The sequence below is a fragment of the Vipera ursinii genome (genome assembly GCF_947247035.1).
Source record: "Vipera ursinii genome assembly, chromosome: 5".
NCBI lineage: Eukaryota > Metazoa > Chordata > Lepidosauria > Squamata > Viperidae > Vipera > Vipera ursinii.
The window spans coordinates 57,942,317-57,962,440 of NC_139518.1; the positions used below are offsets into that span (position 1 = coordinate 57,942,317).

The window sequence follows — 20,124 nt, forward strand, 5'->3', positions numbered from 1 at the left end:
TTAAATTTTTTATAACAAACAGTACTGCAAAATTTTGTTTCTTTAGATATCTCTCTTTTGGGCTTTTTAAAAAAAAAACTTGTATTTTTCAGCTGTATTTTATCTTCTACATTTAGTATTTGCAGCAAAGGTATAAACTGCCACACCATAGTTCAGCGATTAAAAATGTATTTATAAAATCTGTATATAGGCGCCATGGTAGTGCAGTGGTTAGAATGCAGCATTACAGGTTGACTCTGCCCATTGCCAGGAGTTTGATCCTGACTGGCTCAAGGTTGTCTCAGCCTTCTATCCTTCTGAGGTTGGTAAGATGAGTACCTAGATTGTTGGGAGCAATATGCTGACGTAAACTGCCCAGAAAGTGCTGTAAAGCACTATGGAGCAGTAAAGCTATTGCTATTGCCATATATCACTAGCACCTTTTTGCATGTGGAGTCTTTGATACTCTCTGAGCTTGGTTGTTTCCCTGCAGATGTTTTATTAGCTACCTAGATAACAGCATCAGTGCTGATGTGTATGGGTTCTGCTCCCTGTCATTGTTAGTTGGGGTATGGTTTTCTCCTTGATAGTTTCTTGATTGGGGTGTTGTTTTCTGCTTGATTGTTTTTCTGGTGTTAATCCCTGCTTATCTGAATGTTGGTTGCTGGAGAGGATGTGGTTTGGTCTTTTTGTTTCTTTCTTAGCTTGTTATTGCCTCTTTTGAATGGCATGTAGTTGTGGTTTACCTGTATGTGTCTATTGATGGGAGTATGAAGAAAAAAGCATGACATATGGATAAAACCATCTACAGCTAGAAACTGTAAGACCAAACTACATCCAAAATACTAGGGAATTCTTGGAAGCTTGTCATTTGGGCAAATCAGCCACCAGTAGGCATATAGATATAAAACAAATTTACGCACTATTAAAAAGTGAGAGTAAAAAGCTAAGGAGAAAACAAAAAAAAAGACCAGTACACATCCTTTTCAGTAACCAACATCTAGATAAGCAAGAATTAATACCAGAAATCAAATCAAACATCTTTACTATGATCTTTGACCCACCTATACAATAAAAAGGAAAGTATGTAAATCAACAACTCAATGTTGTTGTTGATGTACGTTAATAAAATATACCATCCAGCTATTTCTTGTAAAATATTCTGCCACAGCATTTGCTAGCCTGATATCTGATATCTACTGGGAGAAAACATGAAATCAGTGGTCTTCTTTCCTTTAGTGTCCCAACAATTTTATCCTTTACGAGTTTAGTTTACTACGCTTTAAAAATTTCCAAGTTGATCACCATCACTATATCCTGAGATTGTAAAGAACATCATTTATTTTTCTTAAAAGGTAAAGGTAAAGGTTCCCCGGCACATGTGTGCTAGTCGTTTCCGACTCTAGGGGCCGGTGCTCATCTCCGTTTCAAAACCGAAGAGCCAGCGCTTGTCTGAGGACATCTCCGAGGTCATGTGGCCGGCATGACTAGACGCCAAAGGCGCACGGAACGCTGTTACCTTCCCACCGTAGTGGTCCCTATTTTTCTACTTGCATTTTTACGTGCTTTCGAACTGCTAGGTTGGCAGAAGCTGGGACGAGTAACAGGCGCTCACTCTGTTACGCGGCACTCGGGATTCGACCCGCCAAACTGCCGACCTTCCGATCGACAAGCTCAGCGTCCTAACCCACTGAGCCACCGCGTCCCTTATTTTTCTTACATGCCTTTAAAGAAAAAAAAGGGAGTTTGCCTGCTTATATTTTGCTTCAGAAATGTTCCAGTTTCCTTTGCTTGGTCTATGCTGTAAGGCAGCTGGATAGTATTTCCATAAGGTGGCACTCCTGGGTTAAAGAAAATTGTATCGACTAATAAGTTATACAATTGCTAGGCTCTTACCCAGGCTAAAGTCAAATACCTCACTGATTAATAAAATAAACCTTGAGGTAGTAGACAAACAATATTTTTTCTATTGGTAAGAAATAGTTTCTCTCTCTCTCTGGAATCAAATTTTGTTGTTTTTTGTTTTTGCTAAGAAGCTTGATATTAGGAGCAAAAGGATTTATTTACCGTTGCTTCCAAATGCATTTTATTCATACGATCAATTGGATGTCACATACAATGTTATGGGTAACTTACAATTATATAAAAAAACAATAATTAGGGAAACACAACTAAAATCTCAGTAGTCCTCTCTACCACTACATTTTCATGCACCACGTGCCTGTGTGAAAGAGTGCCATTTTAACAATCTTCTAAATTTTAGCATGATCGGGGTGGGGGTGGGGCTCTCCTGGTTTTGGGATTCAGAGTTTCAGAGTACGGGGGTTGCTACTAAGAGGCTATTTCGTCATTCACTCTATCTCTTACTTAACCGCTTCCTCCAAGCTTGAGCATGTTAGGCAGGCAGATTATACCTGAATATTAGATCCAAGAAGTAGAAAGATAGAACATAAATTTTAATAATATAACAGCAATAACAATATGTCCCCAGTTTTATTAGCAGTGGATTCTTCCTTGTAATATTGTTCAGGACAGCATTAATACCCGTTAATTAGAATTACAATCAAATTGAAGCTATAAATGTCACCTGATCAAAAAGGTAAAATAAAGATGAATTTTAGCAATAAAAATTACAGAATACATCCAAGAAGCCATTTTTTTCTATTGTAGCAGAGCTTAGAAACTGCTAATGTGATGTCATTTAAAAGACGTTTAATTTGCTGAGGAATTTGAGCTGCCGGCAATAGCATGCTTGTAGACCAATTGATTGAAAGGAGACATTGTAAGTGTAATCATGCGGAGATTAAAACGGAGCCTGAAACAGAACAAATAGAATTTAAACCAGAATTGTTTTTGTTAGGAATGATAGGACCTAGCTATGAAAAGGAAGCTGGATATTTAATATTACATGTATTAACAGCAGTGAGAATTGTATTTGCCCAATATTGGAAAAATGAAAATTTACTGACTGAAGAAGTACTAATTAAGAAAATACTACATTGTGCAGAAATTGATAGATTAACTTTAGAGATTAAAGAGAAAGAACACTCGGTTTACTATAGAACTTGGAATAGATTTTATCAATGGCTAGAAAAATGAATTAAAGAGAAACGATTGTGATATATAATTTTTGATTATATATTTCCAAGGAAAAGATTATGGATTGAAAAATTAATATTGTTTATGATTATTAACTATATTTACTATTATTATTATCCGTTAGACCTGTTATTGTTGTTATATTGTTATGTATATATACTTACCTAGACAATATGCTGTTTGCCAAATATTGGAAATTTTATTGGGGGAAACCCCTACCCCAACCCTGATTCCATCCTCCCGTTGACCCCAACCCCAAAACTTATCCTTCCACTCTATTCCCAACCCTATAAAAACCAATACAATCTTTTTTTATAAAAAACAGAGCCTGAAATCATGATAGAATAAAGTCTAAAATCAGAAGTTGTCTAAAGGAATAAAGAAAATGAGCAATGAAAAGAGATACAAGAATTGGAAGAAATATAGATGTAAATCATAGAGTAAATAAAGGGCAATTAATTATGTGTTAAGATGATTGAGATGCTGTGTTTTGCATGTTGATGTTAAAAGCATAGCTGAAGGGTTAAATGACCTAAATAAACTAGTATGATATTACAGAGAGACACGTGTTTGAGACATGGAGAAATTAATTTGAAAAGCAATCAAAAGCACCAGGATAACAATTCTTCAATCGGCAAGTTTGCGTAGTTTGGTGTTTGCCTCTTCTGCGTTAGAGAATAGAATAAGCTTGCTCAAATTAGGCAATTTGCTGGAAATTAGCATGTTTTTTTTTAATCTGCAGGGAATCAGAAGATACCTCTTTACTTCTTCTAAAAGAAATCTATAGAACTATGAATGTTTATCCTGAACAACCACAACATTGATATCAGAACACCTGTAATACAAAGTGTGTAAGTAACACCTCATATAAATGGAACACAAATTATTCCCTAAAAAGTTCAGATTCCCCTGGTATAGAGGTGCTAGTATGCTTGAAATATCATTTTGTGTACAGGTAGTACTTGGGTTACAACCATTCCTTCAGCAACCATTCAAAGGGGTGATGGCACTGAATAAGGGGTTATCATGTTATGAAGACAACTGGAAATGCTGGGATTGCCATCGTGAACCAATGGGGTCATATGGTCTATGACCACATTGCTAAGCAACATAAGTTCTGATCCCAACTGCTGTTGTAATTCAAGGACCAGCTGTGTGTGTTTCATTTTAGAACATTCGCCTGGGAAGATTTGAATTACTTTATGGTAATTTTTCTGACCTTAAATGTTAGAAAAGCCCTAATTTTTTAATTTTTTTTCCTTATTTCCTCCTTACCAGTTAATTTGATAAGCATGATAATGTAAGTCTTTTTTCTATTTTCTTCAATTCTGGCACAAAAAAACAATATCAGTATGCTGTCGGGCATAGTCCAAGTGGATTTTGGATAGTTGAGATATTTTATCTTTTTGATAACATTGAAATTGCAACTCTTATGCCTTCTTTTTGAGGTTAGCTTCATTAAAAATATCTAATGTCATGTTAAACTAATTTTTAATACTAATGATGTAATCCCTCTTCTGCTTATAAAAATATGTTATCAAATTTTGCATTTTTGAAATGTTTTTCGGCTTGATAGGCCCATGATTCTTATGAGGAAACTGACCAAATGAAACAATGCTGCTTATTAATATAAAGTATATAACTTGAGCATATAATGGTTAGGACTAATTTTATGTTCCTCATCTTTCAGCAGTTTGCAAACATCCTCCTGTTAGGAAATATAAGTACATGTTAGGAAAGAAATGATATTTTTCTCTTTTTAAATAACTTTATATTCAGGAAATCAAAAGGGAAACAAATATGTAGCTATCTCTACAGGATCAAATTCTGAAACACTGATCTATTTAATCTATTCAATGAATTGCCAACATTTTCAGCTGATCTACATTCAATTTTGATTAGAAAAATATGTACTGCAGAGTTTAGTTGAGGAATAAATGTGTTTTCTTTGGCTTAAATCATTTTAACTTGTATGAAGAATTTGTTATATGCTTCTGAATTAGGTACCTCTGACCATTTAACATATTTTGGGATCAGTATATGTGAAATATTTATCACTCTTAGCAATTTTTCTTATGCATACACAGACAACCTATTGCAATTAGAGTAAATAATACATAACAGTAGAAATTGTTCTAATTACTCCCAGATTTTGGTAAACAATTTATTCATATCATGCCGCTTCATGACATATTCATGCTTTGCTTGTTGAGAGAAGCTTTGTTTAAAATATATAAATAAATGATTCTAAACTTCAGAATTTATGCAGATTCTAACTTAAATGTAAACTTCCCAAATGAGCCATCTGCAGAAATAACAATGGAGAAAAATCTCCTGCAGTTGCCACTTGAACTATTGTAAAAAAAAAGTTTGTAGAAGCGCATTTGCCAATTTTTCTGTGATTTTATTGCATTGTTTCAACAATAATGATACACTCTATATGTTTATTATGCAGTAGGTTCTCCCTGAAAAATAATATATATTAACTTCCCTTTCTAATATGGTACATTACTCCAGCACTACATCAGAGTAGAATTTATATCTGGGGCATGATGCAGTCTACCCGAAGACCACAGTCTATGAACAATTCTTGAAGTTCTGTTTCCAAAGGTAGTTCATTTGGCCATTAGAAAGATGGGGTCTGTGCACATTTTTCATTTCCCAATACAGTTTTCCTTCTTTGCCTCAGTACATAGCATTTCTATCATTCAGCTATCACATGTATTGCATACATACACTAACATTTCTCTCAGGAGAAACATACCTACTTACTTATGCATGAAAAGGAAAAGGATTTCCTAGGAAAGTTTTTCTTGCAGTAAGTTCCTAACTGATACTCAACCGATGGGACTTTTCACATGTAAGAAAATTGAAATTCCAGAGAGAAAATTAGGTTGAAATTTTACTGGCTTCCATACCAAAACGGGAACAAGACTGTCATTGCCTCCAGATCTGTTTTAATACATTCTATAAATGACTTAATCCAACTTTAAGTGTTTGATTTTAATAGAAGCAAAAAGCAATAGGTCCTTTCTATGTACACCGAACTACACTATTGAATATTTGAATATTCTGTCAGAAGAGCATTTTAGAATATTTTGATATTTTGGGGGTAAGCAGGAGGTGTTATTCTTTTGATGTTTGCTTTGTTATAATTAGACCATAATTAGGGTAGAATTACTGTTTTTATGTTTTTAAAATTGTTTGCTGCCCACAGTGGATTGAAAGCATGATTATTAAAAATAAATAATTTGCACAAATGGCCACTGTTCTATGCTTAGTTCAAATTTGCATTGAGTTGTAAACCTTTGTAGCATCTAAATCTGACTAAAAATATTTTTGTATGTGTCCATTGTGCAAATGAAAAAATGCTAAAAGCAAGTTATTTGATGAGATGGCTTCAATCTTTTATAAAATCTTCTGGTAATAACATTAAAAACAATAAAAATAAGATTATGATAATTATTGCGAAAGAAATTGTAATTATGACAGGATTATATCTTACACAGATTTTTTTCCCTCACACTTTTTTCCATTAGCACTGGTATGGGCAGAAAATGTCCTAGTAAAAATTAAATAGAGACATTCCTCTGTATTTCTAATGATATTTTTTCATTTCTTGGCAAATGTGTTTGCAGTTAACAAAGTTTTCCATAGCTTACCATCTTATCTATTTATCTTTTTTCAGCAGTTCTCATCTTTGTTTTGGCTTGCTGACAGCCTTTGAAGAAAAAGACATGAATTCCCTATCCACAGATGACAGAAGTTATTTCAGTCTCCAACACTCGGTTTCTAAGCCACCTTTTTGTGTCATTTAGAAAAGAAAATATTGGGTGTAGAAATTTTTTTTTCTAAAAAAGAGTGTATATACGGTTTTCATAGCCTTGAATCACTTGTGGCATTTTTGCCAAATTGGAGTCATCTTTTTTAAAAAAAAAGATGCACGCAAATTAATAATTTCTAATCTGTCTTGGTTCTTAAGCTTATCAGGCCTGTGTTTTTGATCAGGATTCTATTTTTTAAAATAATATCTTCATGGTAAATAGCAATAATACTTTTATTTAATAAATCCATTCGGTCCGATTTCTTTAAAAATGTAAACTTAACATCAAATTTGTTTAATATACTTTTACATCAAGCCATTATATTTGCAAAATAAATAATTGGAATCAATTTCATACAACAGCAGACTTATCATTACATTTTTATAAAAAACTTCTGAGCCTCTGAAAGAGATGCATTTTTATTTTTGTGACATGAAGCTTTACTCTAAGTTATATATAAAATTGTTGTAAACTCAACATTTATACTTCTTGTTTATTTGTCTGCTTATTGAGTAGAGAACATTGATATGAACAAGCTAAGATACATGACTTTATATGTTATTTGAGGACTAGACAGAAAAATATTTGCATTAATGGCCCTGGGGGTGGAGAGTGCTTTAATGATAAAATTTAGTTAGTCCTTTGACATTGCCTAGTTTTCATAGCAAAATATCTGAGAGTTTCATAAATAAATTCAACACTAGACTTCTGAAGCTTATTTTTGTTTGTCACTTTTGATTTCCCCCCACCCCAGCATGTTAAGTGATGTTTCATTAAAGTGATATTGTAATGATATTGCTATGGATTAATTTACGGTAGGTTTCCCTCCCCCAAAAATATGATTCGCTGGGTGCAAGGGGTGGTAATATTTATCCTGAAGCAAACATATTGGTTCCTGAAAAGAAGGACCAACAGAGATGAGATCTGTAACTTGATAATCTTCTGCCTGTATGGTCTATGCAATTAAAAATGTATATTTTTAAAATTAACAGAAGCAAATTCATTGCAGTATATTATCACATATCTATTTTATCTTTAAGAACTATGATATTAGTGGGCCTTTTGGGAAGGTTTTATGGGTTTTTTGGTGATTCTGATACTTTTTCCCGAAAGCAAGATTTCCCCCCCCCCTTATTCTAAGCATTTGCTTATGCTCTTTGTCATAATGAAATTTAACATGCTTCTTGTTAAACCTGAGTAAATTCCAGCATAGCAATAGTGAATGAAGCAGCTTCTTGTCCCAGAATAACTGGAGAACTCCTTCAATATTATCCAGGTCAAACTTATCTTTGAACCAATGTTTCTCAACCTTAGCAGCTTTGAGGTGTGTAGATTTCATCTCCCAGCATGCTGGCTGGGAAATTCTGGGAATTGGAGTCCACTTAAGTTGGTGAGTTTGAGAAACACTGCTCTAAACAGGTTTGAAAATTATAAGTTTGGTATTCAGATTACATTCCCAGTCATTTGGTCACGTATAAAGGAAAGAAAGACATGCAAAGGTTTTCAAGAATCAGCAACAGTATTGTGTATATAGGGTATGTTGAAGTGAAAATGAAAAGTGAAGAAAAATAAATGTACTGATTTCCACGATGAAAAATGCAGAAGTATTTATTATCAAGTTTAATTTAAATGAGTTCATTTTGTTTTTGATTGAACATTGTTTATTACCATGGAAATAAATAGTGCAAACCTGATAACCTGTTTTTGGATGTTTGCATAGACTAAAGAACTTGTTTGGTTTTGAATATTTCAAATTCATCAAAACATTTCAATTTCTGCAAGTATGCCATATGCCTTATTCATTTCAATATATGGACAAATAGTTTGTTACAATTATACATTTAGTTTGGGGATGGAGATGGAGATATCTGAAGTATAAACTTAATATTGTTACGCTTCACGTTAATTAACCTACTTGCAGTGCACATTATCTGTTACTGCTATCCTTGCTTATATATTTTATTTAATAATTGGGTCTTAATCTGTGGCAGAAGTTTCAATAATTTATGAACAACGTGCATACAAAGTAAGATTACCGTTTTCAAAATTAGAAGCCAATGGTAAGTTTATAACTTACCACTAGCCAAACCTCTCTGCTGCATTTCACCAATCAGAGAAAAATGTGGAAATAACCGCTGTAAGCATTTTCTTTCCTCAGCTTGCTAAGATTGACATCAGTGCTGTGTCTATTGGTTTATACTGTTTTATATATTTTCTTGCAGAAAAGAGGAATAGATACAAAAAACAAAGAATCGGGAATGGTCAAACCAGCATCAGCACTGTTAAGTGGTTGCCAGCCTGTTATTAGTACTGTAGCCATAGGCTATCAGCTGGGACCTTATTTGCTTGCAGTAGCAATGGATTCTTATTTTCCACAAATCTTTGTAGCACCTTTATATTTGGACCATTTTTGGAAATTACAATGGTTGCTGCTGTGGCTAGATAAGCCTGAAGCTAAACTATTCCCTCAGAGCTGGAAGCAGACCTGTCATTTTCTCAAATGTATCTGCAATGATGTTTTATTTTTGTTTTCTGTTGAACTATGTACAGCTTTACTTTTGTGGAGTTTGTTAACCATACTGTCAACAAACTTCAATCCTTCATATTCTGTTTTGTAATTATATTTCTAGTTAATGTAAATATAAGACACAATGAAACATAGGTTCTTGAGGTTACGAAGAACCTGATTTACAATTTCATTCCCTCTTGAGGTATTTTAACTTAATTTTGCTTTCTCTGTCTATGCTATTTTTATCTCCCAGATGATTTACATTTTGGCAAGAGTTTCTATCACTAGAGCAAATTAATTCTTTAATGACTATATCAGTGGCTTATGATGAGTGTTTCTTATTATTTTTTTAAATGTTGGTATTGAAATTAAAATTTCTGGTCTGTTCACTTAAGCCTTTTTTCTTCATCTTCTTTCTGAAATTGGCATAGATTTACAAGGGGTCCTATATAACCATTTTGTGTAGTGAGTTACATGTGGTAATTGAGGACTTAGTGCTGCTGTCTTCTTCCCCTCCTTCTTCCCCCACATTTTATATAATTTAAGGTGATAAACATAACTAATGTTCCTGTTTTCTACTTCCTCCACAACAACAACCTTGTGGGTTGGACTTAGAGTTACTTAGCCAGCTTTCATGCCTAAGGGAGTCCTAGCAACTTTCTTAAGTTCTTTTTAGGGTGATGTAAAATATGTGACTGGATACGTGTGTCTTTCTATGGTAGTGTAGTATGTGAAATATTTGTTAATTTTACTGAGGAAAGTAAATCTTTTATTGTTATAGTGCGGAGCATGCTAGAAACATCAATCGATTACTAAAATTCTTGTCATGACTTTTACCTGGGTAAAATGGTGCAATAGGATAATAGCTTTTGAACCCAGATACTTACAGAATTTATCCAAAATCTGGGACCCATGATTCCCAAGGCAATGAAATTTGGGAAAGTTGTGGCTACTTCACTGCTACTGGCTGCTGCTGCTGCAGTCATGTGATCTGTGACAGTTTCCCAGTCAGTCTCACAATCCCTTGCTTTCTCTCCCACTCAGCAACAAGGAATTGGCTCATCATGTAGTTCTTAAGGAAGCAACACTTATGAGGTGCATGAACAAAGGCCTGGATATTTTTACTGCTTTATTGCATCTCTTCTTTGACACATAGACATGCACATGTATCTATAGCCTACCTTTGGTCAGGAACTCAAGCCATGTACACAGTACTCCATCTTCCTACATTTCTTCACAATTTCAGCCCAAATATGTGATAGGTGAAAGTCACTAAGTGGACTGCTGTGACTACAGATGGAGTAGAAACTGACTCTCTGGTCTCAGTCCAATACATTAGCCACTATAACTTAGTCCTTGTCATCTTTTTCATTTTTCAACTGCTTCTCTGAAACAGTGTATAGTGGTACTTTTTTCAGGCCCCATAGATCAGGAAGTCTGGTTCTGAAGCTATTCATGTAACCCTATTTTTAAACTGTCTGACAGCTCCCTGCAATTCAATGGACAAGCACACAGGGATTCTAAACTGTTCAGAGATGAGAATGGCAATGTACAGCATTGTGGTAAAAAATAATAAAAATTGTCAACATTATTATGCCACGTGGAAAGAGGGAGGGGACCTCGTGATTAACAGTTGACACAAAACAGTTGGTATGCAGCAAGAAAATAAAATAGGATGAAAGGGCTGCATGCCTCTAGAATCACAAGGTACAGAATGAGAAAAGAGAGGGAGAAAAGGAAAATATCAAAAAATATGTGGCAAACACTAATTGCTGTGAGAGTTTCTCAACCCAGCAATACCCACCTTTAACAACAACATTTCAACAGAGGATGAGGCAAAATGAGTGAGTTGCATGATGTAATATTTCTGCTGATATTGGTGCCATGGACAGTCTGTCCTCACTGTCATGTGTTCCAATTCCTTGGAGAAGCTCCAAATTTTGGCGGTAAGGAAAGATCAAGATAGGCAATTTGCAGTTTCTCAAATGAACTGCTTAATTTATATAGCAATGATGAACCTATTGTGAATGAGTTCAGGAAGAACATCAGACAATATAATTGCCTTATCCGAATGATACCCTTTGGTTCCAAAGAAGCCCTTCCAATGAGGAATAGATGAAATCCAGTGATTCTTCAAGAGCAAATTCATCATTACAACAGACGTTTAATGCAGCCAGCAAGCCAAATACATTCAAATTTACCTCATGGGGCCTCAAGACAGCATAAAATTGAGAATGAGTATACAATGATGGAATTCAACATGAGATAGTTGAATTATTGTAGAAACTATTACAATAATGAAACTTGTGCATTGCAGCCCTTCAATGTGCAAAAGTACAAATTCACGGCATGTCAGAAACTTCCATAATTATTGATCTTGAGTGAAAGATTTAATGCACAAATTGTCAACAAAGTTGTCGTTATACCAATACAGAAACTGAACCAACGTCATAACACATTGAAAGAACAAGAACATGGTTTGCAGGTTTTCCTTCAACCTAGTCAATTGGAAGAATCTGAGCTAGCATTTTTGAAGATTTAAAAATGGAAAAGGATGTTTTTTTTAATTTTGTCTTCTCTTGCTTAATTATCAGCTTGGAGAAGAATTTGGTGAATTCATGTTTATTGCTTTAATATTTTAATTGCAGCATCTCTACTCTGCTTTTAGGATATTTTTGTAGTGAGCCAATATATGGCTATCTAGTTTTGATGCTTTTATTGGATTCTGAATATTCCCCAACATGTCTTAATGTGTCTTTCAGATTTCTAGAAAATAAGTGTTTTAGAGGTTGTTTTTTTCCAGAGCCATCTTTCTGTCTGGCTCTCCAATAAACTACAACCTTTTTTTCTAAATAAAATAAGTATTTTAGAAATGCAGCAAAAATCTCTACTGTGTATTGAGGTTTTTACCATTTATTGACTAGTAATTTTTTAAAATTTCCTCAGCACAGTGTCAATTACCTTCTATTTATTCTCTGAAATAGGAATTATTTTTTCATTTTATTCTTTTAGCTTTATATGCTAAAATTAAAAATGATCATGAAATTGCCATTCTGATAAGGAACCTATGATACTTAGGGAAAACATTTCTTAAACTGTTCCAATTTATGTGATATACTGCTGACATTGGAAAATATTCTGATAAGCAACCCTATGGTCTTACTGAAATTTGAGAATATATTCTGTCTTCAAAAAATATTGTGAGCATCAAATGATTCTGTTGTACTGTATTGCACAAGTACTTTTATCTTATGAAATATGTAGGAGAATTATAACAGGCATTTGGGGGCATTTATTAAAGTCAGAATTTTCAGAGCACTCTCACAAAATGATTACCAGGGTAAATGAAGCCAACTTTTTTTTTAAAAAAAAATCCAAATAGTAAACGTGATGAAATTTGAAAGAAATGGAATGTTCCTAAAAATTACAAGTAATAGGGTTGCAGCCTTTTACAATAATACCCATCTAGGAGATGAGACATTGCTGAGACTTAAGAGCAAATATAACAAAAAAACTCAATATAAGGTGGAGGGGATATAAATGCTAAAATTTGTATTTGATGCTACCAGGTACAAGAACAAGTTGGGAAGTTAAAATGGCAGGAAAGAGTAGACATGTCATCTTGAGATTCAAATTGCTACAGAAAGAAATTGGGAGCCTCATCTTACATGGCTCTCAAAAGACCCAATTTCAAAGATCTTGGAAAAGAATTAGAAACTAATAGACTTAAATCTTCTGGTGAAAGTGAGCACAGGAGGGTTGAGAATCTCTCAAAAATAACTACAGTTACATACCATTTTGATGAGAAGAAAAAAATGGCACTTAGGAAAACATGGATACATATGGAAATTTTGATTGAGCTAAAATTTAACAGCGACAGGCACAGGAAATAGAAAATGGGTGTAACCATGAAGTATGTGTTCTAGCAGGTATATAATACTTGTAGAAAAAAAGTAGATAATACCTGCAGAAAGAAAGTAACACCCCAAATTGGCCAAAAGCTGAAATAGGAAAGGGTAAATAGATGTGCTGAAATGGACAGAAATGAGGGCCAGGGGAGAGCAGAATGTGAATTTAACAGCTATAAGCTTGTTTCAATCATTCACATTTAAGTTTAACACACTTTATGTTTCAGATGACATACTTAAAGATGGTTAATTTAACATGGAAGAAGGAGCCCCTGATCCCATAGTCCTCTTAGGGAGCAGGGGACACATAAGCTCAAGGCTTACACAGACACAGTTCTATAAAATTAAATTGTGCTTTGGTATATTGCTGGTTGCTATTTCTGTGGTACTTCAGGGAATTTGTATAGGAAGGGCAGGAATTAAAATTTTGGTGCTTGTGCTTGCATGAAACGTATCCTTGCATGTATCTGAAAAATCACAAGTCTGAAAAATGAGATTGTAAAATTTAGTTAGGCAATTGAAGAGCCCTTACAATCAAAGGACTCATTCAATACGAATTTTGATCATTATTTTGGGTTGAGTGAAGTCTTCTCATCCAATTATTCACCAGCTGTTCAGCAATCTACTCAATAGTATGGGATCAATAGGAAACCTACCACATGGGCCAAATAAAACTTGCATTCCAGATGGCTGAAGTGAGAGAGCAATGCACATATAAATTTAATCTTGTGATCAAGCATTTATAGAATGTTATTCGTTTGCTTGCTTTTAATAGGGACATAGTTTAAGAACATTTAATAGTATATGCTTAGTTGTTTAGATCTTTTTTTTGTAAATCATAATTAGATCAGATGATTCCTCTGAAGTTTTTTGAAAGATTTATTAAAAATATAATGAGATGAGCCTTCCTGAATCAGACCAAAGGTCTGGATACTAGAGCAGTAACCCAACCTTATTTTATACCTTAGCAGCTGGTAGAGACAAAGTGTTTCTAATTTCAAAGTATATTTTTCCTATCCAACAGTCAATTGGGTAGTTCTGTAGGAATGTTAGGCAATCTGTACTCATCATATATTTTAGATTATAAATCCAATGACCTCTGAATGCAGCAACTTAGTTGAGTTCTAGGGAGAAATCTCTGGAGAACATAAAGCTATGAACTGAGGTTCTACACCAGCAAAGCAAACTTCCATGAGGTCCATTTTAGGAAGCAGGCTGAAGGCTGCATGCTAAAAGGTGATGAAGCCTAGACCTCAGTTTTTCAACATTAGTTTCTGAAAAGCTTTAGGCATCCATTTCACTCCAAAATAACAAAAATGAAACAGGATGTATTTTTGGCGCCATCCTCTCTGGGTGAACTGTGCGCTTCAAAAAACAACAACAACTATGTTTTTAAAACATCTAGGCTCTAAAGGTAAAGGTAAAGGTTCCCCCGCACATGCGTGCTAGTCGTTTCTAACTCTAGGGGCCGGTGCTCATCTCCGTTTCAAAGCCGAAGAGCCAGCACTTGTCCAAGGATGTCTCTGTGGTCATGTGGCTGGCATGACTAGACGCCAAAGGTGCACGGAATGCTGTTACCTTCCCACCGTAGTGGTCCCTATTTTTCTACTTGCATTTTTACGTGCTTTCGAACTGCTAGGTTGGCAGAAGCTGGGACAAGTAACAGGCGCTCACTCTGTTACGCAGCACTCGGGATTCAACCCGCCAAACTGCCAACCTTCCGATCGACAAGCTCAGTATCCTAACCCACTGAGCCACCGCATCCCTATCTAGGCTCTATAGCAAGCCTAATACTGATTTTTCAGGATTGCTTAAAATGAATTGGAGCAAACCTTTGAATAGAACAAACATAGCTGGCCTTGTAAAAACAGCAGCTTATCTGATATCCATTTCTTGTTTACATTTTAGAGAGCTGTTACAATTCTAACAATTTACTAAGACATCAGTTTGAAAGTTGTGATTTTAAATGTACTAACCTCTGTAGTATACTTTATAAGGAAATCAATATCCAAGAGAGAAAAAGAAGACAGCTGAAAATAGCAGTGATGGACACTTAATTGGCACTAAACTTATTTTTCTTAGGCCTTCCTAGATAAATCATTTCTGGAGTGTGAAACAAAATATGACCAAATTAGAATTTCTTAGAAAGCACCATATAACAACAAGCCATTGGTCATGATGGCTTGTGTATCAAATAAACAAACAAACAAATAAAAAATAAATCTGCCGATCATTTCCCCATTCTGTTGTGAGGTTTCTGAAAATGTCCATTTTAATGTCATTATTGACAACTCTCCTTTGCCAGGCAGGAAAAAATCCAGCTTACATTTATTCCATTATTTTTTGGAGGAGACACAATAATGAAAAAGTGGGATATCATAGGTAGTGGGAAGAAGGACAACAGAGAGACTCTCTGGACCATACTGAGACATTATGGATGCCCAAGGAAATTCATGAAATTGATTCAACTGTTACATAATGGAATTTTAGGACAGATCCTTTGCAATGGTGATACCTGATACTGTGACATCTACCAAGGGAACTAGAAGTTTCAGCTGCAGGCAGAACCATCTGGTAAACCCTGTGCTATGAAGACTCTGAAGATCGGTGCTGCCAAAAACTGATAGAAAACCATGAGTGGCATCTGAATGACACCCACAGTTATTTCAACAATGGTGTCCCACTGCCCCCATTATGCTAGATTCTGTACTTCCACACTGGGACTGCAGAAACACTTCTGGCTCTACAGATCAACTGATGTTATGTCTTTTCTGAACCCAAAAGAATACCTATATGCTAAGTAAAAGCGGTAGCCTTGGAATTTATGGCCCTCCAAACATTGCTCTATTACAATTCCATCAGCCCAGCCAATCTGTCTGCAGTGAGAGTTGCTGGAAGTTGTCATTCAGCAAGATTTGAATGGCCATATACTTTAAATCCCTAGCGTATAAGGTTACATCTCCAAGACAGATAAAGTAATGTCTAAATCTGAATAGTATTTCAAAGCCAATCCAAAAGTCTTTTTGATGAAGATGAATGGCTTTCAGGAACTATGGGAGGATAGCAACTGAATAATGGAAGATTCTGTGTATTTCATGTGTGAATCAGCTTGTATGTTTTGTATGTGAAATGATCAGAGTTAAGTCTTACAGATCCTAGTCAACATAAAGGGGTGTGAGAACATAAGGGTATGCACGTGTCAAAATATGTAAGATGTTAGGTGTGACATCACAGTCCAAGCTCTGCTGCTTTTCCACATAGATAAATGGAAAGTAAAGATTATTTTCTAGATAATTTATTTTAACTATGCAAAGCTATTGACAAGGCCTCCAGTCATTAAGATGTGCCTCTCTTAAAATAAATAGAACAACTTATTGAATTCAGTCTATGCTACTCAATAATTTAAACTATTTCAGCTTATGTGGTATCAGATAATGCTCATAAATTGATACGAAAGTTGTTATTAATAATTGAATCTTCACCGCATACAGTACCAAGCAGAGCAAAACCAAATGAGATAATGTTTTCCCACTGTTACCAACAAGAATTGTAAGAATACCGTTTTTGAAACAAGCAAATACTTTCATGCAATTCTGTGCCCAGAAGATTTTTCTCTTGATTATTTATGAGGAAGTGGCATTTCAAGTGAAGAAGGCACTGTTTTAAAGAAAAGAGTAACATCAGATAAAACCTTGATTATTTAGGGGCTCCTGTTCCATTTCTTTAGCCACTGTGAGCATAATTTATAGAAAGGCAGGATATATATTCAGCAATAGTGACTGTGGGTTTCTGGACCACCAGTTCGAGTGACTTTCTGCCTTTGGTTTTGACTGTGCTACACTTTCCAATATGGGACTGCTAAGCAGTCTGGGGGGTCTTCCTGAATTTCATCTCCTGCCCAAGGAACAGGTGGCAGATCGCCGATAAGGCTTTTGCCCAGATCCATCTTGTGTGCTAGATGTATCCATTCCTGGACAGGATCTCCTTATTACAATCACTGTTCACCTTGTGTCTGGACTACTCAATGAGCTAGACATGGTATTGTCCTTATAGATCACTCAAAAGCTACAATTAATGCAGAATACATTATGTAGACCATAAATTTTGTTGTTGTTGTTAGCTGCAAGTCATGTCCAACCTGTTCTGAACCAGCCCTCTTCTGGCCTTGTAGTAAGGCAAACCCCTATTCAGAAAGAAGAGACTGGAGAGCGTCCAAGGCTAAAAGGCATCTGCCAAGATTTATTACGCAGTTAACAAAAACACTAGAGCTTGACTCCTCAAGCGGAAGAGTTGCTTTCAGCAACCAGCCCCTCCCCAAACACTCCTTTTATAGAGAGCTCAGGGCGTGGTCTCCCTGTGCCTCCTCCCGAGGAGTCCCACAGCCTTTCTTTGTTTGTTCCTGCTCGACTGCCTCCTGCGTCGGGCGTCCTTGAACAGGGCCAGCTGTGGGTCATCTTCCTCCGCACTCTCGGGCTCACGCAGCTGAGAAGAGGTTCCCGGCTGAGGGCTCTGCAAAGCCTCCAAACCATCATCAGCCGGTTCGTCACCCACACACACCTCCTCCCCCTCATCTGAGTCATCCGATACATCTGAGCCGGGTGCCGAACCCACAGGCTGACCCTGAGTCACAACACAACCCATCGCTACCCTATGGACAATGTTCCTCCAGGCCTTCCTGTCCTCTACCATCTTCTGGAGTCCATTTAAGCTCATGCCTACTGCTTCAGTGACTCCATCCAGCCACCTCATTCTCTGTCGTCCCCTTCTTCTATTGCCCTCAATCTTTCCCAGCATTAGGCTCTTCTCCAGTGAGTCCTTCCTTCTCATTAGGTGGCCAAAGTATTTGAGTTTTAGCTTCAGGATCTGGCCTATAGATAAATCTCATTATGTTGATGTAATATTTCTGCAGGGTGATATGTGCTGATTACCAATAGGCTTCTAGATCCATGATTTCTGCACATCCTATATGATCAGACAGAGTTGGCACATTCCAGATTCCATCCCTGAAACCATGTCTTCTAGTAGGTCCCTTCTTTGTCACAATGCCTGTTCTTCTGCCCCCCCTGCCCATAGTTCTTTGATAATATTTATTCTCTTTTTTAATTTGAAAACTACCCAGAATGGGTCTAGAATTGATCAACCCTAGAAATGTGTTTTAATCATACATAATAAAACAATGTACCTTTCAACAATTTTTGATGCCCTTTTTTGTCTTTCAAATATGAGATGGGGTTGATAGCCAAATTAAACCTAGGAAGAACTGGAAAGCATAATATTTAGTTCATCTAACAAGAGTATTAATTGCCTAATGCCTGTGAGCTTCCCAAAGAAATCAAGGATTTTCCATTCTGCAAAAAAAGTTGCGTAGACAGTCATTTATATTTGCATGTTCATTTTTTTTTGTTGTGCTAGTTTGGAGCTCTGGTTTCAAACTCAGTGACTGAAAATGAACTCCCTTATTGTGAGACTTCACACAGGCATTGCAATAAATCTTTTGTGATCCAGGTTGGACTGCAATAAAGCCTCCCTGGTTTATGATTTAATCATTGATGAGAGGGCTGATATGCCTTGTATTACTGAGACCTGACTGGGCTCAAAATGGGGAGTTGCACCTTTGGAAATGTGACCACTTGGGTTTTGAGCATGGCATCAGCTAAGATTTCAGGGCAGGGGTTGCTGTTGGTCAATTATCATCTGAGAGTCTCTTACAGCCTTCAGGGATGCTATGCCACAAGTTTCTGGAAATGAGACATTGTTCGTGAATTTGGATTCTAAGGACCAGTTGCAATTATTGCTGGATAGCAACTTCCCTCAGCACCTTGACTCTACATCTGGGTTGGCAGTGGAGCTCCCCAGACTTATGGTTCTGGGACACTTCAATCTACCTTCCCTAGGAATGAGGTTGGCAGTATCCCATTCCTAGAGAGCTCATGGCCACCATGATAGCCATGGAGCCTGTCTCAGGATGATGGTCACATACTGGATCTGGTATTGATGTTGGAGCAGTGGCTATGTGGCCTGAACTTGGGGGGAGCTTTTGGTGTCTTCCTGGTCACATCATGCCTTGATTTCCATGAGATTGTCTAGTGCAGGGGTGTCAAACTGCCGGCCCGTGGGCTGGACACGTCATCTGGAAGCCACACCTACTCCATTGCTGGCAATGGCAAAACCATCCTGATACATGGCACAACATCATGTGATGTTGCGAGTTTAACATGTCTGCTGTAGTGTCGCTATCCACTATAGGGATAGTGGATAGTGAACCTTAATTTGCTGGTCACAAATTTAAGATGAGGGTGGAGGAAGTATAAAAGCTACTTCCTCTTTTAACATCATGCCATGAATAGCAGTAATAACAAATCTTTTTTGATAATGTAATCATACAGGATTATATTTCAGTGATATAATCATGCTGATTATATAATTATTCTCTCCCTAGGGATGTTTGTTTGGCACTTACTTTGATGTCATTTTGCAGCAAGCAAAAACTTTTACTGCCCTAAACTTTATATTATAAATTGTTTTCCACTTGTGTAGGTTCTTATGCCTTTTGTGAGGGGAGGTGGAAAGGATTGAATTCTTTTGCATTTTAGGCATAATAAAATCATGGAGTTGCAATATTGGAAGGATCTATAAGGATCATCTACTCCTGCTGCCTGCAATGTGTAAGAACACAAATTACAACACCCAGAAAGATTAGCTGTCCAACCCCTTCTTTAAAAACCTCCCTAGTTAGAGAACTCACAACTTTCACTGATAGATTAATCCACTATTGTATACATTTTACCATTAGGAAGTGTTTCCT

General features: G+C 36.2%; 1 protein-coding gene across 2 annotated transcripts in view; it reads left to right on the forward strand.

The window, feature by feature from the left end:
* Window positions 1-9,800, forward strand: part of SEC23IP (SEC23 interacting protein) — a 37,710-nt gene extending 27,910 nt beyond the window's left edge. For both annotated transcript variants that reach the window (XM_083363833.1, XM_083363834.1), the window contains exons 18-19: window positions 3,821-3,929; window positions 6,767-9,800. In XM_083363833.1, coding sequence (XP_083219959.1) covers window positions 3,821-3,902 — 82 coding nt within the window. In that variant the 3' untranslated portion in view covers window positions 3,903-3,929; window positions 6,767-9,800. The remainder of the gene's footprint in view (window positions 1-3,820; window positions 3,930-6,766) is intronic.
* The last annotated feature ends 10,324 nt before the right edge of the window (window positions 9,801-20,124 follow it).